The sequence below is a fragment of the Pempheris klunzingeri genome, chromosome 21 (genome assembly GCF_042242105.1).
Source record: "Pempheris klunzingeri isolate RE-2024b chromosome 21, fPemKlu1.hap1, whole genome shotgun sequence".
Taxonomy (NCBI): domain Eukaryota; kingdom Metazoa; phylum Chordata; class Actinopteri; order Acropomatiformes; family Pempheridae; genus Pempheris; species Pempheris klunzingeri.
In genome coordinates, this window is record NC_092032.1 from 11,889,141 (window position 1) to 11,916,648 (window position 27,508).

At 42.2% G+C, this 27,508-nt stretch overlaps 2 protein-coding genes across 3 annotated transcripts; one reads left to right on the forward strand and one right to left on the reverse strand.

The window, feature by feature from the left end:
* Positions 1-645: 645 nt before the first annotated feature.
* mtfr1 (mitochondrial fission regulator 1) lies at positions 646-4,534 on the reverse strand. The gene is made up of 8 exons (XM_070852940.1): positions 4,519-4,534; positions 3,528-3,641; positions 3,211-3,309; positions 2,308-2,441; positions 1,987-2,222; positions 1,548-1,800; positions 1,123-1,303; positions 646-933 (listed from the first exon to the last, which is right to left on the reverse strand). Exons 2-8 carry the CDS (start codon positions 3,561-3,563, stop codon positions 886-888), a joined length of 987 nt encoding a protein of 328 aa, XP_070709041.1. The 5' UTR covers positions 3,564-3,641; positions 4,519-4,534; the 3' UTR covers positions 646-885.
* Positions 4,535-4,939: 405 nt separating this feature from the next.
* On the forward strand, positions 4,940-12,238 carry armc1 (armadillo repeat containing 1). Of its 2 annotated transcripts, none has more exons than XM_070853130.1 (7): positions 4,940-5,124; positions 5,972-6,183; positions 6,837-6,928; positions 8,813-9,005; positions 9,577-9,693; positions 10,233-10,307; positions 10,949-12,238. In XM_070853130.1, exons 2-7 carry the CDS (start codon positions 6,022-6,024, stop codon positions 11,138-11,140), a joined length of 831 nt encoding a protein of 276 aa, XP_070709231.1. In that variant the 5' UTR covers positions 4,940-5,124; positions 5,972-6,021; the 3' UTR covers positions 11,141-12,238. The 2 variants fall into 2 exon arrangements, with proteins under 2 accessions (XP_070709231.1, XP_070709232.1); XM_070853131.1 differs by having other exon boundaries at positions 5,975-6,183.
* Positions 12,239-27,508: the final 15,270 nt, after the last annotated feature.

Consider the following 27,508-nt stretch of genomic DNA (forward strand, 5'->3'; position numbering starts at 1 on the left):
CCTGTACCTGGACTGTCAATAACAGAAATATGACTTATTTTCTCTGACACATCCTAAATGGGAAATAGAAAAGGAAAAGCTTAGATTTGGCAGTGAAAAGCAGGATGTCGTAGAACATGGCTGGAATGTCTTTGGCTCTTAAACGTGGATTGCAGTAAAGAAATGATGCCAACTAAAACTGGGATACATATGTTTAAGCCAGACGAACACAAACAAGGCCTGGCAAGACTGGCAACTGGGACACAACTTACACAGGATCAACAGAAATAACAAATTCGTTTAAAACCTAACTGGAATTAATAATGAACAACTCTATGACATAATTACCTTTGTTAAAATCTTAATTACCTAGTTAAACCATGACATAAATAGAAGGATAAATTAGTCTAGAACTTGTCAAACATATATATAAACAATACAGCACAATATTCCACAAGAAAGTGCTCGCTTTCTTCTGTGGTAGAAGAACTCTTCAGCTTTCACAAACTGCTTCAAAATGCTAAACCGATTAATTATGCTATGTGCAATGACAAGAAACTAAAGCAATGATTGACCAGTAAAACTAATAACATTTAACAGTTCTGTAGTGTTGCTTGAACGTGAACTTGTGCCTCTGAGAGTTTCACTCAGGACTGTGATGAGCAGAAATTTAGACTTTTCACCACACACACAACAAAAAAAACACAAAAAAAGAGATCACGTTTGTAAAACATAAAGCTGTTATAAATTATAAAAGTGCAAAAACAGATGCAACACTGTGAGATGACTGATACTCGGAGCAGACTGTCATCTAGTTCAGGCAGAGTCCCTTGTCCTTCCACAGCAACAGCGGATATTAAAACAGTCGATGAGGCACATCTGGTCTTTGAGTTCAGAATCACCTGTTCAGAGAAACTTCCCTTTTCCAGTTTGTCTCAACATGTGCTGCCCAAACTGTGGAAACAGAATAAACAACATGAACTCACAACACTTGACCTCAAAGATGTGAGCTGAATTAATATCAACAAACACAGATAACAGTTTTTTTTTTTTAGTAACAATGTTTGTTGGTGCACTAAAGATTAATTGTGGCATCTGTGGGTTGTTTTAGATAATACTGGTGACCACAATAACATATCTCACCAAGGGGCTTTTGGTTTGATGTTTCACGTCTGGAACAGGAAGTTTAAAATCCTCGTTGTCTTCTTGTCCGCTGTTATGTCGATAGCGATGGGCAAACTTGCGTTTCAGGGCCTCAGCGATGAGAGCTGCAGCGTCTGTCGGCTCGTTGGACTTCACTTTAGCATCGTCTTCCACCGGACGACTGTGAAACGCATGGTTGACAAGAGCAATTACAAATTCTAATCTTCGTAATTTGGATTATTTGCATGGTGCGTAAGCAGCCGAAGACACAAGCCAGCATGTGTTTGTCTGTGGGTGCATTCAGATATATTACAAAATGAGGCAATGGTGTGTCAGCCTGAGTTGAATCTGTGGTTTTGTTGAACTGAACCACTTGTCTTCACTACAGTAATGTACAGAAACACACCCTTTAAGCGGAACTCTACCTTTTGACTGATCGTAACTTGACTTTGCTCATGTCTTTCAGGACATCGAGCATGTTGGGGATTTCTGCTGGCCTTGAATCCAAAACTGTCTGGCCATCTGTCTTCTTCCCTCTGCGTTCCTTTATCAAGTCAATGGCAGAAAATGTCCGCTGGAGACTTGGGGGTGGCAGGGGTGGAGGGGGAGGAGGTGGGGGAGGGGGAGGCAGGGCGCCAGAGGGCGGAGGGGGAGGTGGAGGTGTCCCTGTGGTGGCAGCTGAGGCCAAACAAAGGAAAGAAAGAAGAATCTTAATGCTGTACGACATGTGATGTTCTGCTGCCATCTAGAGAAAAATGTATGTTACTGCAGTGGAACAAATAGAGGACGACAAACCCGCCAGTGCATCCAAACTCCATCTGCTATGTGAGACATGTCTGTTTTTGAAGGCTGTGTGAGAGATACCTGGCTGTGCGCTCTTTTCCTGAGCCAGAACAATCTGTGCTATCTGAGCTCTGAGTTTGGCAAGTTCTGTCTCCAGGGCACTGATCTTCTGAATGGCCTCATTGTTGGCAATTGTTGGCCCCTGGGGGTCTGGAGTCCCCTGGTGCAGGCTTGGTAGCGACCTCTGTCGGGTTAAGCTTTTTCTCTCAGGATGAGGCTGGCAAGCTCGAAACATAAGTCCTGGTGGGATCCCCGGCCTGTTTCGATAAGGCAGAATCTAGACACTCCTCTCAAGAACATGTACATTCTTACACATTCAACACACCACTATCCCACTCTAACCTGGGTCTGCCAAAGAAGTCTTCGTCATCCTCCTCGTCCCTGTCGATCCAGGCAACATCAGCCAGAGAGGCCACCAAACCGTTCTGCCTCCTGGTCCCAATTAAAACACCAGCATCCTCGCTGTACGGATAAAGCTGTCAGACAGAGAGGCAGGCATGTTCAACATTTAGACAAAAAACGTGCCAGAGAGGAGCTCACAACAGTGCACATCACAGCACCAAATTTTAACAAGAGATAAAAGGAAGTGATTAAGTAAAAATGAGGAAAGGGCAGTTCAAAGGGAGAGGGTGTTGGGGTGGGGGGGGGTTATAAGCTGTTAATGAAAGGTTCAGGTAGCTCAGTAGGTAGCTCAGTCAGTCTTTAATCAGCTCAAGGTTGTTGAAGGTTGCTGTACAAACTGACCTAAAGCAGACATACTGCATTCCTCACAGCTAGGGAGGGTGGCTGGAGAAAGAAGAAAAGAAGAAAAGAAAAGAGAGAAAGCACAGTGTTGAAGGAGACAGAAAAGTAAAGTAAAGCAATGAATTGAAATATCTCAAAAGGTTGATTTATTAATAGTTTAAAAACTTCTGAACACAGTGAGTGATCCTATGATAAGAAAATAGCTTTGTTATAAAAAGGACTTCATCCATTCTGTTTATGGTTCATAAATGAAAACAGTCAGACGAGCAGAGGTAAACAGAAGTTGAGGATGGTGTATGATTTCTCATCACATGGGTGAGACTCCAACAGTCAGGGGAGACGGGCAGAAAGACAGAAAAGGAGACAGATACATCACGTGCGACAAATTCAAAAAAGATCCCAAGGACAAGTACCAGATATACACTGTTCATTTTTTAAAGCTGACAGGTCTGTCTGTTGTCACAATGCCATAAAATTATGATCCTGGTAACCATCCCTCACCTGAAAATGAACCCTTGGGCAGGGTTTCAGAGGAAGATTAGTAGCTATTCTCCTCACAATACTTCTGGAGGACCCATAGGGTTTGGCTGATCCAGAAGCCTGCAAAAACAAGATGAAGCACATAATTAACATCACAAGTGAAAGGATAAAACAGCATACAACATTATCTCAATACAGTCAGTACACTTCATTTATTAATTAGTCTACAAAAGCGACATGCGAGTGAAAAGACCAGAAAAATGTGTGTAATCTGCTGCTGGTACTTCTCACATCTGTTAACAACAGTGTTTCAGACATTATCACGGATCGTCACATACCAGGTCCATTTCCATCTGTGCATAGTCTTTACTCATTTTTGTCAATGTTGCTGTTTTTCACAAAGGCAGATGGACACATGACCCAACACCAAGGGCATCATCACCAAACATCATCTACAACAAACACAAAACAAGCGTGAGAAACTGAATCATCCTGACACAGAAAACTTAAAACCAACATTGACTTCTTGAGGAGCCTGTGTTCATTCATCCTGTATCAGCCTTCATAATCTTTTTGAAAGTTTCTACTCCTAATTTCCAAACAAGTGTGCAGTTTACCTGTCAAAGTATAACAAAGTAAATAAAAGTTATCACGGACTACATTAATAACATTTTAAGCGTTTTGCTTTAGCAATGGTACGAAATGTTCAAATCGGAAAAACAAAGTAAGATGCAGGAACGAAAGTGTCATTGTCAGAGATCATTGTAGAGTTTAATACAGATTATGAAAGTAAAAGTTTCCAAAGTCAATTATGTGGTTTGTTTTGCGATTTCAAGTGCGACTTGACTGCTTTAACTTTTCCAAACGTAATTTTTCACTTAAATGAAATACTTAAAACTCTATCTATTTATCTATATCTATCTGTACAGCTGCAGCATAACCGTGGGAGCGCCGTTTTCAAGCTAATCTGAGCTGTTTTAAGAGTTCAGAACTTAAAAAAGTCCACCAAGAAATGAATAAAAGTGAGTCCGGTGTGTGACAGATGTTAGCCGATATCAGTACAGTGACACTAATGTGACAGCTAACTAAACTAAATCAAACGGGTGAATCTTAACTTTAGCGGACACAGTGGCTAACTGGTGCTAACAACTTTAGCCAGCTCAAGAAAAACTTTTTACTGCCGCTGACACATTTATTAGGATAAGTCGAAGGCCCGAACTACTTCTACTGACCCTAAACGTGTCATGGCTAATTAAAGTTAACTTTACATGTGTTCATGTTAAATTCATGTTTGAAAATCTGTTGTGTGTGACTTTGAGATCAACTTACCGACGCTGACCCTGAATGACAACTTAGTAAATTTTTCCAACTTGTGAACCGACGGACATGTACCGCTGTGGGAAGGCTGTGGAGCACGTTTGGAGCCAATTGGATTATAGGGATTACAATAGATAGGTTGTGACTATGGAGCGCCACTATTGGTCAATTATGTTGATTGACAGGCAAAGCCACCAATAAGATTTGAGTGTTAAAACAAAACTATCTGATGATTGGGTCTTATATTAGTCGATCAAATTTTTCTGTCCAATCATATGCCAGGAACTCTGTGGGTGCTCGTTTTATTTTCCTGCATTTCCCCGCGGAGCGGTGTCTGTTTTAAAGTGCTTGGATCCTTATGGAAAACTGGGATGTCCCTGATAATAAAACAGCTGTACCCATTGATGTGCCACAAAACCCAAACACAGTGCACAGCTGCTAGCTGAGGAAGCATAGTAAAGAAAGAGGCGCAGGCCTAGCGTTAGTGACATTGTTTTGTTACATTTGTTTTTAAGGTGGTATCGGGACGCACCTGTTTTCTGTTACGTCGTTTTTGCATGTGTTGTAACTGAAGTCAGCCGAGGTTGTCTCATGATTTTACTGAAAACTGACCAAAAGGTATGCTATAATTGTCAAGTAACGTTAGCTAGCCTAGCTTAGCTGCTGAATCGGTCCTGTAGCACAGGGCGTGATTTGAGGTGAGGTTGGGGGTCGTAGAAAATGTCTTTGGAAAACAATGAGTGTTTTGAGTTTTTGAGTATTTTGAGTTACGAAAATTACTTCATTTTATTAGCGGTAAAATGTTGGACTAAACGGCGTGCTTTTAACGTTTGCCTGCCAAAGCATGCTAAGCTATTTTCCCTTTCATGTGATAACAGTCTTATCAGTAAAATCAGTAATATTACAAGTCACTAATCAGTCAGATTGTGTAGCACGGCTTTGTAGAGGTTATTGCTGATACAAACCCCCAGAAACTCCAACAAATCAGTAAAATGTGGTCTTAGACGATGGGAAAGATTTAAAATTGTATCAATTGGTGGGTAGTAGGGACACTTTTGCAAGGTGTAACGTTATTTAGGACCAAGTTAGAAGAAAGTAGCTTGTAAATAGATTTTTGTTATACACGTAAAACGCATCACTAGTAGTGTTGCTACTATTTGTTGATTAACAGAAAACAAATTGTTAACAAATTTGACAAGTGAATGTTGATGTCATTTATGAAGATAAAATGCCAAACACTGACTGGATTCTCCCTCTTATATATGAAGATTTGCTTCTTGTGTCTATTATATATTTTATTATTGCAAATTCAATATATTTGGGCAATTAGAATATGAAATTTGTACACATTTTCTGAATCCAAACAGTTAATTGAGAAAATCGACAGATAAATTTCATTATGAAACAATCAGCTGCAGCCCCATTTTGTATATTTGTAAGACTCACCACCTCGTTTATCTTTCAGTAGAGCAGAAAGGTTGGTTTGATGCGCGTGGCATCAAGACAGGAGGCACCATGAGTGCAGAGATGGATGCACTGACAGTGGTGAACCAGCTGCGAGACCTTGCTGCAGACCCCCTCAACCGAAGAGCCATAGTAGAAGACCAAGGCTGTCTGCCAGGTCTCATCCTGTTTTTGGACCACCCCAACCCACAGGTCGTCTACTCTGCACTATTGGTAAGCAGGATCCATTTAGGTACAAGCATGCAGGACTCTTCACAGATACACCTGCAGATAGTTACGTAAAGGAAAACTATACAGTTTCAAAACACAGAACTGATTATTATCACCATGCAAAGAAATTGATTATCTAAACATCCACGTAGAAATATCACATTTGACTTGGCTGAATAATTTCAGTTCCTTCGGATTCTGTAATTTTCTGTCTGGCTTAAAGGCCATAACTGTCACCAGTGTGTCCCAGTCACCACCACAAACTGACCTGATGGCATTTTAAACTATATAGCTATATAGTGTAAAACACTGTACAATGGTGACATCTGCTGTCTGTTTTGTGGTGTAATACAATGTCTTGAGATAGCAACCTTAATTCCCCACTTCCGCCACCACCACCCTTTGGTACAGCACATGACTTGTATTGTGAGTACACATTTAAGTGGCTTTATGTAAGAGTTGCTCCTCGACGGTAGCATGTGAAGTGTAAACACAGAGTCAGTGCATGTGCATTTATATTTGTTATGTAACACTTAAACCACTGCACACGCTAATGCATTTTAAAAGCTCTCTCTCTCTCTCTCTCTCCTATGATATCACAAAGTGTCTGTTAGCTTTAAGCGCTGGATAGATAACGGTTGCCCTTGTCCTTGCAGGCCGTGCGCTACCTGGCAGAATGTCGAGCCAACAGGGAGAAGATGAAGGGCGAGCTGGGCATGATGCTGAGTTTGCAGAATGTCATGCAGAAGCAAGTCCCTGTCATCACCACATCTCACTCTCTTTCTCACACACACACACACACACACACACACACACACACACACAGACTCACTGTGCACTTTCTTTAAATAAAACCTCAACCAAGGATTTCTTTTGTTTTGCACAGACAGTGTGTGCCAGTCTGCAAATTTTCCAGGCAGGTTGATGTCCCTTTATTTGCCTTGTCAGGATGAGTGTGATTAAAGTTGAATTAGAATAGGGTGGTAAACAGTTAAATTGCTGTTTCTGCATGTCATAGATGTTAATGCATCTTGCCACCTCTAGCATTTGTTGATGAGTCCACTGGCATGTTTTTACTGATGTGAGCTTATATTTGCTCCTGTTTTGTGGTGGAGTTAGCAGTTATTTTGTAGAGGTGGCTCATTTTGCACACGTGGTATATTTTAAGCATTATTTCTTGTTATTGTTTTGTTGTTTTTAGCGTTTCCTATAAGCTTTGAATACAATTTATTCTAAAATTCTGTAAAAGAGCATGATGAACTCACACTGGTCACCCATATAGTGCCGTAAGCAGGTCTAGTTTGAGGAGGTGTTGTGCTCCAGATAGCTGGTCTTACCCGAGGGTCTGTGGCAGTTTTGCTAAGTGACTGCTGTTCATCATTAGCACCCTGATAGGAATAGATTTATGCTCAAGTGGCCGGCTCTAGCTTGTATGATTTTGTCCCTTCTCTTCCTGCGGCAATCTCTTGCTTGCCCCAGAGTAAGCCAGTCACTTCAGCTCGTCAGGGGTGGCATTCAGACAAGCCCTACAGTAACAGCAGCAGCTTTCCCTGCTCGCAGTCCAGTCATGCTGACTTTGGATAGAGGTCGATCATAGCTGGACAGAGTGGGAACACATGGCTGAGAGGGAGCGTTCAGCGTAGTTGCACCAAACAGGTGTGAATACCATTTTTATTCCTTCGACACATTAAGATCTGAAGCTCAGGACGATGCTGTTTCTCATTTAATGCATGCTAGTAATGAATAGATAAATACATTAATTAGAGTGTTTGGGTCGCTTACAGGCAATGTGTTGTACAGCATCAGTGAGCACCAGGCTCCCAGAGGGTAGTCATGCCAGACAGCTGATGTCGTATGTGGTTACTATAGGAGGAGTGATGGCTTGGTGACATATAAAGCAGTATAGCCTGCAGGGGTATCTCAGGACCCCTCACAAAATATCAGCAACTGCAACTGACCTTATTTGGGTTCTTCAGGGAAAGCTGCTGCTTACTAAAATATTATGCTCTGCTAGGGATACTTTGCTAATGGGGCAGAAAAAAACATGGCTGAAGTGCAGAACAAGCTTAATTAGCATGAGTTTGAATGTTGTGTGGTGGATGGCAGCATTGTCTTTTGGTTCCCTAAATGGTTGTGCAATGTATACTGGGATAGCAGACGGAAAAATTCACAGTATGTGTGTGCATTGATTGAAAGGTTAGGTGGTGATATGGCTGTCACTGTGGCCCCTTGTGGTAGCAGCTCACTTCTCCAGACCAGGATGGACGTGATCAGATTCAGGCCACATCCATTGGAGTTTACAAAATGGGAACTTAATGGATTTATTTAAATTTTAAGCACGATTCATAGTTCTTCTCTCCCATAGAAGCTTACAGGCACCGTGCTTTGTCTGCCTGGGTGTTTGCATGGGTACTTCTATCTTGCCTCCCATCAGAAATATCTTGGTTATCTTAGTAATATGGCCACACAGAAGTGCACAAGGTTCAATTTTTCAATTTTCCTATTCTTGACATCAATTATACCTCCGTTCAGTTGTATCTCACTTTCAGTATTGTTATAGCTGTACTCACAAATTCAGTATGTCAACACAACCTCCCTCCCTTTTTTTTTTTTTAACCTTTTCTCACTGAAGGAGTACGTCACCAGGGGAGACCAAACTGCTGGCCTCTGAGATTTATGAGATTCTGCAGTCAGCTGGTAAAGAAGAGGCCGAACAGGCTGAAGCAGCAGCTGCCTCCTGCAAGCGTAAAGCCCACTTCTTCCTAGGCTCCAGCAACAAGAGGGCCAAAACTGTGGTGCTGCACATCGATGGACTGGATGACCCTGTAAGTGTTCACAGGGTGCATTCAGGACACGCCAAACGTCTGTTGATGCGCAACCATCTCTTTTTGAGGCACCGTGTTTGCTGCTGTCATTATCACAGTGTTGTCAGGGCATCTTAGCGGTGTCTTTCTGGCACAGGATAACGGGGCTGCAGAGGTCAGTTTGTAAATGTCAGCCATTGAACAGCAGGACGTTGAGATTGAACCTGAATGCTGCTCTGCAGGAAACTTGCACCTAGCCAGATTACATTACAGCAGACAGACGGCCTCTGGTGGGCTGCGTCGCTATCGCTAGTGCAGAAACGCACAACTCTGCGGAAGCTGGAAACCATAGTCATGTAAACTTTCTTAATATAATTCTGCTTTACTTAGTAACTGAATGTTAAAGAATATATTTTTATGGCCACATTTGACCTAATTCACCAGTAGCTGATTCTGCTTAATCCACATTTCTGATCTTATACTGCATATATACATTTTAAGCCACAATGACTTCTTAACTGATGGCATGTTGGCTGTGTTGTTTCGCATGTCTACTCATACGTTTCATCTGTTTCCATCTGTGTGTTGTCAGACTCGAAGGAGCCTTTGTGAGGAGGCGTTGCTGAAGATTCGAGGGGTCATCAGCTTCACCTTCCAGATGGCTGTCAAGAGGTGTGTTGTCAGGATCCGCTCCGACCTTAAAGCCGAGGTAAGGAACTGAGGGATGCACAATTTGTTTGCCAATATCTGAAAACGAATAATTTCCTATTGTAAGTGTGGCCAATGCCAGTTATTTCAGCTTCCTTTCAAAAATGTATGGAATAAGCCCCGCTTTATCATAACCTGTCCTGATTGATTACCAAACAAAACACTGTTTCCATGTGTCCAGTCCTTAACTCCAGGAAACGTGATACACTTAACTGTATTTCAGCATTAATTAATAAAATTGCTGCATTGTTGATTGTTTTTGATGATTTAAAAAAAAAGAGGGACGATCTGGATGCTAATTTGATTAGCATGTCACATTAGTCAGAAATATTCAAGTTTGTTAAAATGGATTAAAATGAACTCTTAACTTACCATACACATACTGTGATATTGATGTTGATGCACCAAAAGCAAAAATTGGCTGGTACAGGAAAGCTGACTAGTACATAGTTCACCTGTGTTGGGAGGAGTGTTACCATTGTTGCATGATGATAAAGACAGAAATACAGTGTGTGATATATTTATTTATTTTTTCCACAGGCGTTGGGCACAGCAATCAACTCCACAAAAGTAATGACGGCTCAACAGGTGGTGAAGACAGACGATGGAGGAGAGGTAAGGACAGCCGAGAGAAAAAAATGTAAGATCTGTGTTGTCCACTTCAAATTTCTGTACACAAGACTTTCACCTAGAACAAGTCAGCTGATGGATCACTGTACGTTGTGTGTGTATCTCTGTACAGAGAGTGTAGCCGCCCTTGCCTGTGGCTGAGACTTATTCACACTGACATGATTAGCTAGTCACATCTCTGCCTCAGCCTGTAGGCTAGTTGCTTTATGCCAAACACATGACCAGTCCTAGGTGCACCCTTCACAGCAGTGTATTACCAGATTGGAGCACATACCAAAGAAGTATAGTTAAACTGCTAACTTTAAAGAAAACAGTGAGTGTTTGTTGTCCGATAATCTGCAACTAATTCCGATAATTGTTGCTTAAATGGTTGAAAATAATTGACAATGGTTACATTGATAGTCATATATAATGTGGCCAGCAGGGGTCAGACCTGACTCAGTCATGTAATCTCACTTCAGACAATGATTTTTTTGACTGTTGTGACCAGTTGTGCTTTAAATTAATCCAGGAATAAATGAGTTTTTTAGGCAAATTACACGGTTTGTAATAACATAACACAAATTACTCTCTTTACTGTTAATTTTTTCTATTTAAATAAATATCTCTCCTCTGTCTTTGTGCAGCTGATGGTGCCATTCCAGGAAGACTCAGAGGTGCTGGTAGAGGAGAACACTGACATCCCAGACTACCTGCCTGAGGAGGAGAGTCCGTCCCAGGAGCAGGACAAGGCTGTCACACGCGTAGGCTCCATCACAGACGGCATGGGCTGGCTCAGCACGGCCGCCAACTTCCTGACGCGCTCCTTTTACTGGTGACCACTTCCTGTGTTTCCCTCTCTGCTCCCTGTTTTCTCTAACGTACCATCCAGCTGCAGCCATAGCGTCTCTCAGCCTTGTCCCGGATTAAGCCCTGCCTCACGGCCCTACACTAGTCTCCCCTCTGCAAAGCACACAGAGCCCGACCACGTGTGTGCAACAAGTGCTGGACTGCCGAGTGGAACCTGCAATAACTTAAACTTGTGTATATATTGAGCTACAAATCCCACTAATGGCTGTGCGCGCACAACTATATACTAGCTGCATTTGTATCTCATATGACATAGCCAGAGGACTTTAAATCAGCCAAAACCAAATAACATTCTGGAAATGTGCGTCTCTGCGTTGAAAGAGCGGGTGGGCATATTTAAATGTTCTGAGGCTGATATGTTGAAAATTGGGAGTTCCTTTTTTTTTTGTGCATGATTTTTTTGGTTGCTTTCATGCTGGTGTCTACTCTAAATCATCGTCCTTTTACTATACATGTATATTTTTTCATATTTTTCATTCTTTAATATCCCAATCAAGCAGTTTTTTTTCCTCCCTCAGTTTTATTCGCATGCCACAAGTCTTTTGTGCCAATCTTGCCTGATGCGTAGATCTGTAATTATTGTGTGTGCCTTTTTGACATTTTACTTGTAATTTAATTTTTTCGTCATTCGTTCAAATGAATTGAGAGCTCCGAGCATGTCGGATGTAATGTTTGTGCTTCCCAGGTGGTCCTTAGCAGCAGCAGCAGCCGCCCCCCCCAGCTTTTAGCTCACTGAGGGACGTCACTTCAGCAGGAATAGTGAACTTAGACACCAGCAAGAGGCCGCAGCCTATTCAGCCACTGGCTTACAAGCATTAGACTGTTTGTTTGTTCCATACTGTAAGAAGCTGAGTAATATGCCACCCCGCACTGCGTTAAGTTGTGTCTGTCACAAATCAGTACTCCTCTGATGATGCTACAATGCAGGAAAAAATCAAACGTGAGCTCTGCAGTGGCGGCGAATTGACTGACAGCTCCTTGTGTTATTTGCACAGACTATAGGCTACCTCTGCTTTCCGCCCTCTATCTCACATCAGCATCACGGTCTTCTGTAGTTTTAGTAAAAACCCTTAGATCAGCATGGTGAAGACAAAAATGTTCGCTGCCTGCTCGTCAATCACCTCCCTGTCTTACCTGGACTCCCGCTGACATTTTTACAGTATTGTAGCCCCCACCCGTTCAGTTTAATTTTCAGTTTAGCCAGCAGTGTCCTTAAAGCAAAGATCACGTTGGTGCACGCTCACACACGCATACAGAGGACTCACTGATGCTGCCATGTGAGCAGTAGTGGTGTACTGGAACAAGGGTGTGGTTATGTACATTTTGTAAATGGTGCCTGATTCCCTAAAATCTCAGACCTTACATGTGAAGTAAGATTTTGTTTGGTTTTTGTAATACTGATTTGCAGTTTTAATGTCACAAAATAGGATAAGAGATTGTAGCAGCTAATGCTAACTCTCTTGGTGAATTTTTCTTTAGCTCTTACAACCCCATGAATCACACCAGGTTTAATTATTATCTTCTCTGACTTGTACGAGTGTCATTATCAGTTATTATATACAGTGCTGACTAGGGGACTTATTGTTCTGATGGCACGGAGACGTCACAGTTGGTTGAGGTCAAACAGATAGAGGAATGGCACAGAATGACCTGAATAAGCTGAAATGACGGTGGCTATTCATTTGAAAAGCAATAATAATTTTTGCATTAAATGTAGTGATTACAGATCAGCATCAGCCTTCAAAATATTGTTTTTGAATAAGAAGTGTTTGTTTAAAGTTAGGATCATCATCAGTATTAAAGGTTCTTTATTTATCCAGTTTGCACAGAATTAATCTCTTAAATTGCATTATGTAATTTCATTTTTAATATTTGGTGTCTCAGCTCGTACTGCAAAGGAATACTTGAACATTGTTTCTAAAAACTGTCCTCATGTGTTGGTCAAAATGTAAATGTTCCTTCGAGATTAACCACATCTGTAAGGTTGACAGAAAACACAAACTCCTCCAAATGTAACTTCATGTGTACAGACTTCATTTGTCTGTCATCAAATGTAACATAATGTAATGCAGATCTTAAAACTGTAGATTACCTTACCCATACACTGTTAATGCAAATGATGATAAACTTAAAATCAGAATTTGTTTGGTTTTGGCTTATATTTGTGTGGCTGGTTATACTGAACATTATAAGATGCTCTATTATTTTCCCAGTATTCTTCTCTCATGATGCTCCAAATGACGTGCAGTGGTCACACCAGTGCTCCAGACCTTAACTTTGTCAGATCATATCGCTGAAGGCAGCAAGCATTCTTAGCAGAGAGAGAGAGAGAGAGGGGAAGTTCAGTTTTCTTTACTGGTGCATAAGTGAGGTGCCCCAGGGCGATCCTGTGGCCTGCCCACCACCTCCCCCAGCCTCGGTGCTGGTAAGCAAGCAGAGGCAGCAGCCAGCCCCAGCTGGAGGCCCCGGAGCCACTGCTGATGCTGATGTTGCTGCTGTTGCTGAGCCTCCAATGAAACGCTGTGCCAAGCTGGAGGGGAGGCTTTCACTGCCCGGCTGTATCATCTGGATGGAGGGTGACCGGAGAGCAGGTTTAACTCTATTTTGACAAAGCACGATTTTATCTGCTCAGGCCATTTTAAATCAAACCTTACTTTACACAGGAAAATACCCAGAGAAAGCTCAAATGATATCTTCAAACATTTTATCCTGGACAAAGCAAACAGCTGCACAAGTGCAACTACAGTTTTTTAAGTAATGGATGTAACTTTTTAGTTTCATTTTAGTGAAGCAGACACGCGATTTGTTAGTGTAGAATTAGAATTGCATAAACAATTAGAGTTAATACATCTCCTATTTTTGACAATACAATCTCACCTCAATGTTCCTTTATTGGCAGGTCCGGAGCTTTTTGATCATATCACAGGATTTTCTTTAGCATGTGGAGATGATGCAGTGGTCAGGAAATTTTAGATATTCAATTTCTCATTTTTTCTGAGGTCTTAAGGAACTTTTTGTCCATGTTGGCTAAAAAGTAGATCTCACATTTTGTCTCTCTGTGGTACTCTGCATCAAGAGACTTCCAGCTGCATGCGTGTGCAATAGATGACGTTACCCACATCTAAAAATGACTCCAATGTGTCCCTCGCAGTACTACATACACACCAACCATTGGCAGTGACCAAATCTTTATATGGATGTATGATTTGCAGTGGAAAAGGCCTGCGAGGCCTCTGAGCCCAGACTTCTCATGCATCACCACTAGGGAGAGACAGCAAGCCTGACAAGGACAGCAAATTACAAAGTGAGAGGTCCAGAGTAGAATCTGAAAGCATCTGATGAAAGCACTTGTTTGTAATTAGATGACCTAAGATTCCTAATGCAGTGGAGATCCATGCTGCTCCATCTGGCCAGTTTGAGCTTGAGCAAGAATCACCATTATCACACAAAGCAACCATGCTCACCTGACACTGTAATATCTGCAGACTAATGCAGCCATAAGGTTGTTTTTAAAACTTAATATAGTGTGCACCTTTCTCCTCGATGCCTGGGCGCTAATGTGAAAAGCAATTTTCAGTTTTAAACGATTTTCCTGAGGGGTTCATATGCTGCCTTATAATGATGTTACTCCTCTCAGAAGTTTTTTTTTTTTCTTTTCTGCACATAAGGGGATATCCTCCAGAGAACATAACAGTGGCACTCACCTCTCATTTCCAAGTGAAAGCCACAGATAATTTCACTGTCTCTCCTCCTTGAGTTCTCCGGATGAGCCACCTCGCCGTCTCCCCTGCTTCACCCCCCTCATCAGATAAAACACAATCAGCCAGCCTTGCGCACACTCCCCCTCCTCCTCCCCCCATGGTCATATCAGCCCGGTTGCATACACGTGCATAAATGCGTTTTCGGTATCACCCACCCACCTGTGCGTATTTGCATGGTTAATCTGCGCGCAGGGGGGAGAGGGAGGGGTGATGGAGGGCAGATAGGTGCGTCTCACGGCCCCATGGGCTCTTGAGGAATTTTTATTGGAGGTTCAGCTCCCAGTCAATGGGATCAGCCGTAAATCCCGCTCAGAGTGTGGCAGGAAATGATGTGACTCCGGCAATTTATGTCAAATAACTTTTGAGGATGTGTGAGTGTAGCGATCGGCGCTACCCGGGCAGCGATAACTCTTCGGCAGGGGGCCCGGTGAAGATTTAATTGAGACATTTTTCTTTATCTGGAGCGAAGCGCCGGAGCCGTGTTGTTGTGTAACGAGATGTAATGTCTCTCTTTATACGGGGGTCAGCATCCAGGATGAGGGAAGGTCACGGACTGACTGTTTGAGCATCCAATTTGCTCACGTAATAGTCGCTCCACGGGGAGCTGGGTGAAGACACAAAGTATTAGGTTACAGTCCACATATCACAGACATGACTGTGCTGTGGAGTGCGATGCATCCTTATGATTTCATATGAGTAAGGAAACACAGACATTAAGTGATGTGGTTGCTGAGCGTGAAAACTAGCGACAACAACAACAAAAAAAATCAACCATGTAAGTGTGGGAACATTTTTATTTGATTCCATGGTGGAGGAAGTGCCACTTAATAATAAGGCACTTTTGTCAGTGACTATAAGCCATTTATAGGGCCACACTTTGGGTTGACATTTACCGTATTTATCAGCCCTATCTGGTAATAATAGTTATGTGAGTTAACCACTAAATAGGCTAAATGCTTTATTGTTTTCTCACTCTCTAATTTGCCATTTGGCCAAATGTTAGTATGTCATCAATAAAATGCTTTAATGTTCAACTCTGCAGGTTTCTACATGTGGTCTAACTGATCAGAGAGGTATTTCACAACCTGGCAACCCAAAAGTTGCTATAACTGATTCATAAAGCATGAGTAAAAGTATTCAGTACCACTATGTGAATATTTTCCATTACAAGTAAAAGTTCTGCTTTAACAGTGTACTTAAAGTAAAGGCGTGTAGTACTCCTACTGCACAATGGCTCCTGTCAGTAAAATACATTATATTCCTGGATAGTTATTGCTGAAGCCTATAAGCACCAGATAATGTTGTAGGTGGTCAAGGTGAATTTTAACTACTGTTGGTAGTATAATATATGACAGTGGATCACATTTTGTGAGCTGATCATATCTTGAAGCTACATAAAATATCACTCTGCAGTGGTGGAAGAAATATTCAGATTCTTTGAGGACAATGTGAATATACACAAGTAAATCTCTTAACTATCATAGGTATAATATCTATTATAAGGCAGAACTGTATTATATATTATGATGTTCTTTTATTATGAATAATGTATTTTAATGTTGCAGCTGGTAAACAAGAAATGAATTCTAACAATTTCATTTACAGCCTCCTGTATTGGAGCTACTTCTCTAAATGTGTGTTTTACAAAAAAAAAAAAAACATTACAGGTTTTGTATGTAAAATCGTAATCCACCAGGTGATTGGCTGTGAAACAGTGAAATAAATGTGGCGCTGTAGAAGTGTAAAGCAGCTTAGAATAAAGTACTCATGTAGTGCAGGTAAGTCAGTCATATTGAAGTACAACAGCTCTTTACCAAATGTACTTTACACTACTGAGAAGTTACAGCAGCAGGTGTCAAATAAATGCAAAAAGCAAAAAGTACAATATTTTCCTCTGCAAAGTAGTGAAGTACAGCAGCAGTGACTGAGAGCTCACCTGTCCACCAGTGTAAAGTGACACCACCTAAATGATCGACTCCTAAATCGATGTGCATTATAAGATCAGGTCTTACTAGTATTTCTTTTATTCAGATCTTTGATGTATATGTCTTGCATTGCGTATCTGTGTGCGTGCTCCTGCTGCTGCAGCAGCTTGCACCGGGGCCTTGATGAGATGCATGCACACACAGGCAGCTCATAATTGTGGCCATAGCTCATTATTGTCCCCCGGATGATTTGGATCCGCCGGGGGGAGTCTCGTCCTCTGACACCGCCGCGTCCGCCCGGCGACAACCACTCCAGGCACTGATTGGTGGGATGAAATATTGCCGGCGAAAATTAAAAGGTCCCAGTGTCAAAATAATTCATGATATGCATATCTTCCCGGCTTGATGAAATCGCTGATATCTGGATTAGGCGGATAATAAAAGCGACCAGGCTACAGTTAAACTGTTCCAGCAGCGGCGGGGGGAGGCGTCTTCTTTATGTGTCAAGAGAGGTGGGCTGCAGGGTCAACATACAACAAGTGTGTGCGTGCGTGCGTGCGTGCACGTCAGCCCCTGTCAGGTTGTGTGCGGTGCAGTTCACCACACACCCAGACCTGTGATTTGAATATCCGCTGTAATTGTCCCAAAACGGCTCATCAGTGGATCTGCCTGCCGCCATTAGGGCCCAACAATATGGTGTGACATTCAAATTCCCCTCAATGACAGGTTATTAGGAGCCCCAAGCAGCCGGCACATAATTAAGCACCGTAACGTTGACCTGTAATATGAAGTGATGGCTCAGTCGTATAGTGGGCAGGAATGAAATAGGTGCTTTGTTAAAACACTGGAGAACTGGAGGGTTTTTCACATGTGGAACAAAGTGATCACAAAAAGAAGACAGCTGCCAATGTAAAATTCAACTCAAACTTATACAGGCATTAACTATGACTATGATTTCATAATTAGAAAAAAATAAACTGCATGCCAGCTGCCATGGCAACAGCTGACATATTAGAGAGTGAGATAATAGTCATCAATACTGTTCAATATCACCAAAAGTGATGAATTTTAGTGTCTTTGCCTACATTCTGTTCCTCTATAAGATCATGTTGGTTGGTGTTGCACAATTTACTTCTACTCCGTTTTTATCCACAGTGATGTTGAGCTGCATGAACAAATGTTTCAGTCCCAAAAAAAAAAGGAGCAAAACAAACAACCTGAGAAAAAAAAAAATGAACGTGTGACTTTCATTTGTGACACTAAAAGCCTATTACACAACTTAAGACATGCTGTCTGAGGCCCCCGCTTTCCCCTTTAGAACAAGTGGACGTTGTGATGAGCAACGGACCCATCTGCTGTGCCCTCTCCTCCAACTGGTGTGTGAATATGATGTAGTCTGTAGGTGCCATTTCCAAGTAGGAACATAATACCAGTGGTACCTGGAAAATATTCCATTAAAAAAGATAAGTTTTATCTTATGGTACCCGAACATGCTCTAGAGGTGAGCAGGTAGGCTATCAGGTCTCTGTGGTTTTCTCTGTTGTTGAGATGTTTTTAATGGGCTTTCAACACAGTAAAACAATAACTAGTGCATAAGTTTTATGACCCACCTCTGTTTCATTAATTGGACCCAAAGCTCACCTTCACATACTGCGACAAAGCAAGTCTCTTCTGTTTAACTGTAGGCCAGAGGCCTGTGTAATAGTGGGTTTGTGGCAGGGTTGCTGAACAGAAGGTCTGCACTTCCCTCCCTCCCTCCCTCCCTCCATCTCTCTCCCTTTCTCTCTCTCTGTATCTCTCTGCTAGCCCTAACTCACCCCCCCACCCCCCCGCCTTTCATAACGGTGGCAGATGGCTGCAGATGAATCCCTCATAATCATGTCAGGACGGCTCCTCCGATCCCAATTCATCTCTTTAAACACATTTCATCAGACGGAGAATTACACAAAGATAAAGGCGGCCAGCAGACAACAAAAGCACACAAAGATTGTCCTTGCAAACAAGTGTTCTTAGTCCCTAACACCACTTAATCATTCGTGCTCCTGTTATTGCTCCTCACCCCCTGTGCAATCAACTCTACCCCATTTTCCTCCACTGCCTCTCACTCTTTCACTCTTTATTTATGTTTTTCCATACTGTTAATTGTCTCCATCCCCTGCGACAGTCTCCCCTTATTAAGCATAAATCTTTCTAACAAGCTCTCCTCTCATCCCCATCGCTGTCTTTTTAAAAAGACAGGTGTGTAAAATCCTCTCCTCTCCTCATTGAGTCCTGGTTTCTGATGGCTGCCCTTTTTTGAGGGGTGATAATTTGCCACAAAGTGAATTGTGATTTCCCTCCCCCCTAACCCCATCCCCTCTCCCGCCCTCCCCTGCTGTGACCCCGTGTCACCCATCCGCATGATGCCGTTAATTGTGGATCAGGTGAAGTTTGTCTCACCTCATTTCAGGGCCATGCTCTGCTAGGGCCATTCTCCCCACTCAAAGGCCACATAATTTCACAGCCTCCTACTTCTCATTAATCCCTCCTGAGTGGCTGCTCTCCGAGTTCCAGATCACAGATTTGTTTTGCTCTTGTTTTCTGACTCACTGCCCTTCCTGCCCCACCCACCCACTCCTCCCCTCCGCTTTCATAGTAACCCCTTTAGTGAGACCCCTCCCAGCTCTCCCGTGTGTTGGGGTCTTCAGTGTACGCTCATGCTCATATCTCCTCCAACTCCTCTGGCCTGTAATGTCAAAATCCTTACATTTTTATGATGTTTGAAAGCCATTTCCCCCACTTATATCTCCTCCACTTTCCTCACATTTGTGTCCTTGTAAGATCTCTTTGTTCTGTACCTCTGGGAGAGAAGCTACTATGGCCTGCTTTGTGAATAAAGTGGAACAGGCATTTGTGGTGTCTGCTTGTGATGCCAGTATCACCTCTCCTTCCAAAACAACTCCACACCCGGCTGCATTGTACATTCAGCTGATAAAACCTGCCATCTCCAGCCTAATAAATATCAAGTGACAAATTAAACAAAGCAATAGGAACTGAAGGAAAGCTGTGTGTTTGTGTGTCTCGGCACATGTGCATGCGTCTGATCAACACCACAGTCAGACTTCCTCATTCCTTCCCCGCTAAACTTTTTTGTTGATTCATAAATTATTCATGAGAAAAAGCTGAAGATCTCTCATCAACATAAAATAACAATTTGCTAATTTATGGAAACTCCTAATTACTTGCCTTATTTGCCACGACCATATTAAATATTCATAAATATGTGATTATTTCTTTGATTTGACTGTCATTCAGTTTAATCTACTATTTTTGCTCAACAATAGCGGCGTGCCAGCTTGTGCTGTGTGTACCAACCAAAACAAAAACCCAGGAGAGAACAGGGAACAATATTGTGCATTCATAGTAGGAGCCTTTAATTATCATTGTTTTAAAATGTCAGTAGACCTCTATTTTACATCATCCATATGCTAATTTAATGTCTTTGTGGTTGTTAATGATTTGAAACCCTTTCTATATGTGGAAAAGTCTTTGGCTGCTTATGTCCCAGGTCATATTGTGAAGTGAATGAGCTTCAGGGCGTTGAATGGGCAAAATAAAAGGTCTTAATAATCAGTTCTGATGTGCATTAAGTACGCTTTAGTTGTATGAATGATTTCAACACTCCACATCTGGGAATAAGATTATCTAAGAAAAATCTGATATTTACAAAAATGTATGAGCAGCAGCAGGTCAGGTCAACTTAACCAAAGAGAGAATACTGGTTATATAAAACATACTGTACGCTGTTGTTTTTGGACCTATAGCACAGAAACAATGGGAAGAGCAAAAACCTACAGACCATACAAGCTTGTAAATCATTGTGCTAATGCAGCTTCATTTCATTGCAAGTCAAAATCAAAAATGCATTCATTCATTTGGCTTCCATCCAGAACTAATCATTTCATTTTCCGTTCTGTAGCCTGGAAGTCGGCTTTCACTCCGGTTCATTTTGATTTACTCGAAATTGAAAAAGACTGAGAGGGTGTGAGGGAAAAGATGAGTCTATCTTTAAATATCTCCTCTTGTCTTTATAGCAGCAAACAGTTGTCAGAGGTAGTCTCAGCCAAGTTCTCGGGAGAAAGCAGAGTCTTGGATCCCATCTGGGACGGCTAGATGAGGTCTCTTGCTGTCATCGCGTCTGTTGTCAAGGCTGCATTTAACCTCAAATTTATGACTTTGTTATATCGGAATTAATTACAGATATTTTCCCCCAAAGTGAGTGACGTTGACGAAAACGCTAAGCACAGGCAATTTAGCTCTATTTGCAGATTAATTTGGGCCCACCTGTGATGCTTGGTGTGCTAAGTAGGTACATCAGTTTTAATTACAGACCTCGCAGAGTGGGTTTAGTTAAATTACAGTATTAATTATCACATTTACCAAATATCAGAGTGACAAACGGCTGCAGAGAAGCACTTCCCTCAAACCTCCTGTTCCTCCAGACGATGGCTTCACTTCTGTCCTTCAAGCAACCTTCAGACAGGTGGATATGATGGAAGGCTTTTTTCTGAAGGAGAATCATCTACCTTGATTCATCACGTTCCGCTGACTGCCGAAGATGTCACTTGTGAAGCTCAAAACTCAAATTTTATGGGTTTTGACATTTCATGCCTCCGCACAGAATAAGGTCTAATGAAAAGTTTTCTTGCCATATGGTAAAATTAGGCAGAATGTTTGGAAAATGAAGAAAACACATCAGAAAATCAAAGTAGTTACGCGCATTATGAGGGGAGAGTAAGTGGCCTCTGTCCACATCATTACCTTCTTCATTCAGTCAGCTACATTAATCTCTTTGAGGATAATATGATTCATGCTTGACTACACCAGTCTGCATCTGAGAGAGAAAATAGCAACCTTTGACCCATGGGATCATTACAAGTATAAGATATATAGAACCATCAGTGATCAGTTTAAGACATTAATCTTCTGCGTGTTTATATGAAGTAGACATGATAGTTCACTAAGAAATAATGAAAATAGGAGCAGCTTTTGCAGGTGGATTTAGCCATTGTAATTTCATAAAGAAAATTTTAAAGTTGCTACATTATTTATTTTCATATGAACAACTGATCATGTGTCAAAGGAGCTTTAGAATGACTTTAAGCCATTCCCCCAGGAAGTGCTTTGATGCCAATTTGACATAGAGGCCAAACCGTGTTACAAAAATGCCGTCTGTCATGTGATGCCATTGAGCTCAAAAAGACTTTTTTTCCATAGACTTAATTTGTGAATGAGATGTCTGTAACAACAACAACTCCCCCATCAGAATTTGATCCATCAGGTCCGATAACATTTAGTAAGTCTCGAAAAACCCACCTGCCCAGCGCCAAATGGCATGTTTCCTAAAAAGCAAGATATTTCCCTTCAGAATTGGTGCAAACCAAAACAGAACTAAATAAAGGGTGAACATAGGACTAACATTCACTAGGTGTCCAAAATTAATCCTAATGTTTCTCTGCATCTGCTGGATGTGTAGAAAATCAACTGTTCGCTAACGTATGCCAATTAAGTAGCCTAAAAATCAGTTATTGCAGGTTTGGTTAGTGAGCTTTAGATGTGTTTATAAGCGGATTATGTAACCTTTGGACACAGCATGGGGAGCAATTCCCCCCTCTTTATGCTAAGCTAGGCTAATCAGCTATTGGCTGCAGCTTCATATTCAGCATAGAGACTTACAGCAAAAGTGGCAATGATCCCATGTAACTCTCGCCAAAAAAGTGCATAACTACTCATTCAAAAGAGGGTCTAAGGCAAAGTAAAGCACATGGTGTTCAATGGATTCCACAGTCACTATACAGGCTCAGAGACACAAGCGCTGTTCAGAGGTCCAAAGCAGAGTTGAAATGTGTCCAGGGCTGGAACTGGAGAGAGAAGGTCCTCATTTAGCGTTTGGCTGATAATCTTTCCCACCAAAGTACTATATTAATCATAATCACACAACACCATTAGACTATGTCATTCTATTAAAGAAATCACATTATCATACATTTCATTAATTAAACTCGAACCCAGTCCATCCACTCTGAGGAGCGCCCCATCCAGAGGGTAAGAGCAGGAGACGGACGTGGGGACGAGGAGGAGGGGGGGGGGGGGGGGGGGTGTAGGTGGTAGAGGGCAGGGTGCTTTACCACTCCACTCACCATCACTCCAAAGTGAAATCAAGGGGACAGATTTGCATGACATGGGCATGGGCATGGGGTGGGGTGCGGGCAGAGGCTTAGACAATAGCAGCTGATGATGGAGGTGGAGTGGGAAGTCTAGGAAGCAAAACAATCCTTCTGACAAGTGTGTGCATGGTGGAAAACAACAAGAGGAGGAGATGGAGAAGAGAGGAGTGAGGACCCTTTCCCTCCTTAAATATTAATCACTGGACGGGTCACAGGGTGAAGCTGTTTGGTACGATGAGGATGTGGAAGGCGCGATGCCTCCTCCCTGATGCAAACACAGTTCAAGTGGTTTTGAGGAGACACTAGTGTTTCTGATACCTCTTGGAGAAGGAAATATGCTCTTCTTCATGTCTACAATGGTACAGTGGAGCCCAGGGTCCTGTTTAATATCAATTCTCAGCCTCTGCCATTAGGTTGTAGATTTTACCTACAAAATAAAATCCAGATGAACAAAGGCAATGAGAGAGAAAAAAGTTAGGTATGCTATTTATCGTCTAACATTCACACATGTATGTGTACAAGGATGCAGCCATGTAGCCCTGAAGGATTTATTAGACACCAAAAATGTATCTTCGCCATATACTTCTCACATATAATACTACACTGCAAACAAAGATCATATGTCCCAAATTTGAAAAATCTGCTATAATCACCCATCCAGAAGAACTGAAATGGAAATCAGAAACAGACATCATTTTACTAGCAAGTGTAGCCCTTAAATCGTCATATAATAAGTGATAAAACATGAAATAGACTTCATCTTAAATGTCAACTGAATCACATAACAAACAAAATCTTTTCTCTTCAGGGAGACCATAAAACTTGCCTCCTTCTATAACCAATGCGTTAATGCAGGGGTGTCCAAACTACGGCCCGCGGGCCAACTACGGCCTGTGGTCCAATTTTCATTGGCCCGCAGGAAATTGTAAAAATGTATTGTAATACGGCCCACACACATGGAACCTGCGCTGGACTGTATTGTACTTCTTAGTCTCACCACTAGGTGGAGTAACGGTCTTGAACGAGGCAGCTTCTCTATAAAATGAGAAATAGAAGAAGAAATTCGCTACAGGTGACCCAAAATGGCAGAATTAAGGAAACGTAAGAGAGCAAGTGAGTGTAGAAAGTTTCAGACGCGGTGTGCGATGAGAGCACAGCTAATAACTAATGAAGATCAGTATTACATTATGGAGGAGCTGCTTGATGTTAGCAGTCTAAGGAGCACCACGACTGGTGAGGATGTTTTTGAAGCTGTGCCAGATGCAGTTGGCATGATGGGACTTAAATGGGAGGAGCTGTGTGGAGGTACGATGGATGGGGCTCCAGCTGGGACAGGTGAGCGCAAAGGAATGGCCTCTACGGTGTCCGCCGAGGGGCAAGAAAGTGGAGGTAAGGCTGTTAATTCGAGCACCAGGGCTCTAGCTCAGACTATTTCAAGCTTCCCTCTCTGATGCTGATGCTGGTGCTAGAGGTGAGGCGATATACATCACCTCTAGTGGATTAAAGTTAGCAATATAGCTCACTTCTAGTGAGTGGCCCAGCCCTTTGGATGTTTTTCTGTATGTGGCCTTCAGTGAAAAAAGTTTGGACACCCCTGCCTTAATGTGATTGAGCACTCTTAACTATGTGTTTTCAAAAATGGAGTTATGTTACAGGACAATATTCTGAAATACAGAAGAAGCTGTGTTATACAAACAAAAAACTTCTGACATCTTTTTGTTAATAGTGATTTTTTTAGTGATGCACATTTCTCTGCAGCGTCAGTCAGTTTGATTGCTCTGTTAATATATCATCCTGCATTCACATCAAACAAAATAGTTCTCTGAACAAAATGCTATTTGCCGAAAGTCATCTTATATTTGCATATTTCCACATTATACAAACGAGCCGGCCAGATGAATTGTGCCGAGTTTTTTCAGTTCTGTCTCAACAGTCGCCTCCTCTTTTTATGACATTTATATCATTTCTTTACTAGAGAACCCATTCACTTCTTTTTATTCCAATCCTCCATCTGCCCGTCTCTCTCTCTCTCTCCCTCTACCTCTCCCTCTCTCTGTCTCTCTGGGTCTGATTAGCATGTGTAGTCTATGTTCCGTCACGCTGTAGTGTTGACCTGTGCTGTCATCTCCCTGATTACCTCCCTGATTCACTTTCCTTGTTTAGTAATGTGCAATCAATCATAATCAATTAGCCAAAATGTTGAATCATTAAAACCATTATCATTAATTAAAATAATTATCGCTTTCTGCCAATGCTTCATTACCAGTGTTGTCTAACGTGTCTGCCACACACCAGACTTTGCTGCTCCTGCTTTTTTCTTTCAGAAGTCAGATTTCTAAAGTTCTTTTTAAAGCTCTGTTAATCATGTGTGCAGGCAAGCAATCGCTGATTACTTTTGATAATAACTGTAGATTTTGTTTAATATGCACTCTGATGTCACACTGACAAAACTGCAAAGAATATGATTAATTATATGTTCCCCAAATATGTATCAAACAATAATCCAAACAAAAGTTTTGGTTGCATACTATTTTTGCACAACATTTTTTCTCAAAAAAGAGGTTTGTTTGAAAGTCTGGGCATCAAGTTTGTCTAAAAAACTCCATAAACAGCTCGTCTTGACATGAACTGAAGTGTTTTCTCACTGCCTCTGAGATACTGCTGCCTCTTCTGCAGCACTGCTTTGTTTCTCTCACGCTTGACCAGAAACTGTCTTTTCTTTCACCTCAGACCAACGCAGCCCCGTTCTTTAAAGGACAGAGCAGAGATGAGACAGGAGAACCTTAATGATGTGTAAACATCCAGGGAGAGGCAGAGCGCTCGTCTAAAAAGCCCCGAGGGGAGAAAAGAGAAGCAGACAGACATGCAGCTCACTTAGTCCAGCGCACTGCCTCAACCCAAGTGGTAATTCCAGACGATTGTCAGTTCACTTCTCTTCTGGGCGCCTGTTGAAACCTGGAATAGACCTGTCACTCCCTAACCCTCAATAATTGCTCATGTTGAAATTTCCTTGAAAGAGGGCTGGGGACCCTGAGGGTGTGAAGGGGGCAACTGAGTGTACGTGTGCATAAGAGATGTGTGAGAGTCTGTGTGGGCGTCTGTTTTTCCAGCTCAGCCCATTGGGCAAAGAAGGGTCTCCTCGCTCCCCTGCCCCGACACTGTGGAAGAGCATCGCTCACTGCCACCTGGGGAAAGCAGGCGTCTCATTGGGGTCATGCCACCCCAGTGGAATGTGAGTCAAAAGGAAATGGGCCTGAACATTGCACAGTATCCCCAGTCTGAGCTCCATTAAGCTAGGCATCCTCACTTTGGGATGGATGTCCATTATTACGCATAGCACAAGGGCCATCCATTGAGCTCATATCCACTGTGCTTCATGTCCTACATCACTACACTAAGGCTATAGAGAAGAGAATAATGAGCCTTTAATGGCCATAAAGGGAGCATTTTTCTACTCTCTAGCATATTTGGATTGTTTACCAAAAAAAATAACACAAACCTTTGTGTGATTAAAATATTTAGGACAATTCATGCACTAAATCTTCAATGCCTTACCCTTTTTTACTAGACTAATATCACTCAGTGTAGATGTCTTCCTGGCTGCTCCATCTCTCTCAGCTCAGTCGATGCCCATGGCACTGCCTGGCATGAGGGGATGTCCTGCAGAGAGGAACCACAGAAAACAGGCTGCGAGGCAGGAGGGGTCTCAGACCATGTGGCAACCCTCTCTCCCTCCACCAAAAGCACCACCACCACCACCACCCCTCCCCCCGATCCTCCGAAAGAGCCCATCATGACACCTGATTGCATTATTCGCAAATGGTCCTCAGGAATGATTCTAATTGTGTCTCATTAAGGGCTCTGAAGTGTGACAGGAAGCTATTGAAAATGTTTGATATTTACCAAAGGAGGACAGGAAAATGTCTTCAAAAGCAACATATGTAGCAGATACTGGAGCCACAGACACATGGACAAAGACATTTAAAAACAGTCTATTTTTGGAAACATGGTCTTGAGGACAGGATAACAAGTCTGCTGGAACAGAACAGGATGAAACTACTGTGCATGTTTGTGATTTAGCAGTACAGTAATTCCTTTATGTAATAACTAAACTCTGCACATGGCATTTGATGAAATAGTTTCACAAGACTGTGTGTCCAGAAAAAAAGCAAAAACACATCCCACCCAGTCCAGGTTGCCTCCACCTCTGCCTGTTTATGATGAAGGGCTCTTTTTGGTGTGAGAGTGAAAGAGACAGGCTGGGCTGGCTGTCATGTCATAAAGGATGCAGTCAGAGAGAGCAGACATGATTTCATGGCTAATGATTCCCACACTAATATCAGTGTGGGCTGCAGAGGGGATAACCAAGTTGAGCTGTCTTAGCTCAAATGATTCAATTAGGCCAGCTGTCCCTATTTGTCATGGCTCAACTGGCTTCTAGATTA

What these genes read in the sequence shown, in the direction of transcription:
- mtfr1 (XM_070852940.1), bottom strand. Translation starts at nt 3,563, where the DNA reads ATGAGTAAAGACTATGCACAGATGGAAATGGACCTG. An exon ending in GACTTCTTTGGCAGACCCAG is followed by an intron (nt 2,223 to 2,307) that starts GTTAGAGTGGGA and finishes TTATCGAAACAG; the next exon opens with GCCGGGGATCCCACCAGGAC. An exon ending in ATCAAACCAAAAGCCCCTTG is followed by an intron (nt 934 to 1,122) that starts GTGAGATATGTT and finishes CTGTTTCCACAG; the next exon opens with TTTGGGCAGCACATGTTGAG.
- armc1 (XM_070853130.1), top strand. Translation starts at nt 6,022, where the DNA reads ATGAGTGCAGAGATGGATGCACTGACAGTGGTGAACCAGCTGCGAGAC. An exon ending in TCGATGGACTGGATGACCCT is followed by an intron (nt 9,006 to 9,576) that starts GTAAGTGTTCAC and finishes GTGTGTTGTCAG; the next exon opens with ACTCGAAGGAGCCTTTGTGA. An exon ending in AGACAGACGATGGAGGAGAG is followed by an intron (nt 10,308 to 10,948) that starts GTAAGGACAGCC and finishes GTCTTTGTGCAG; the next exon opens with CTGATGGTGCCATTCCAGGA.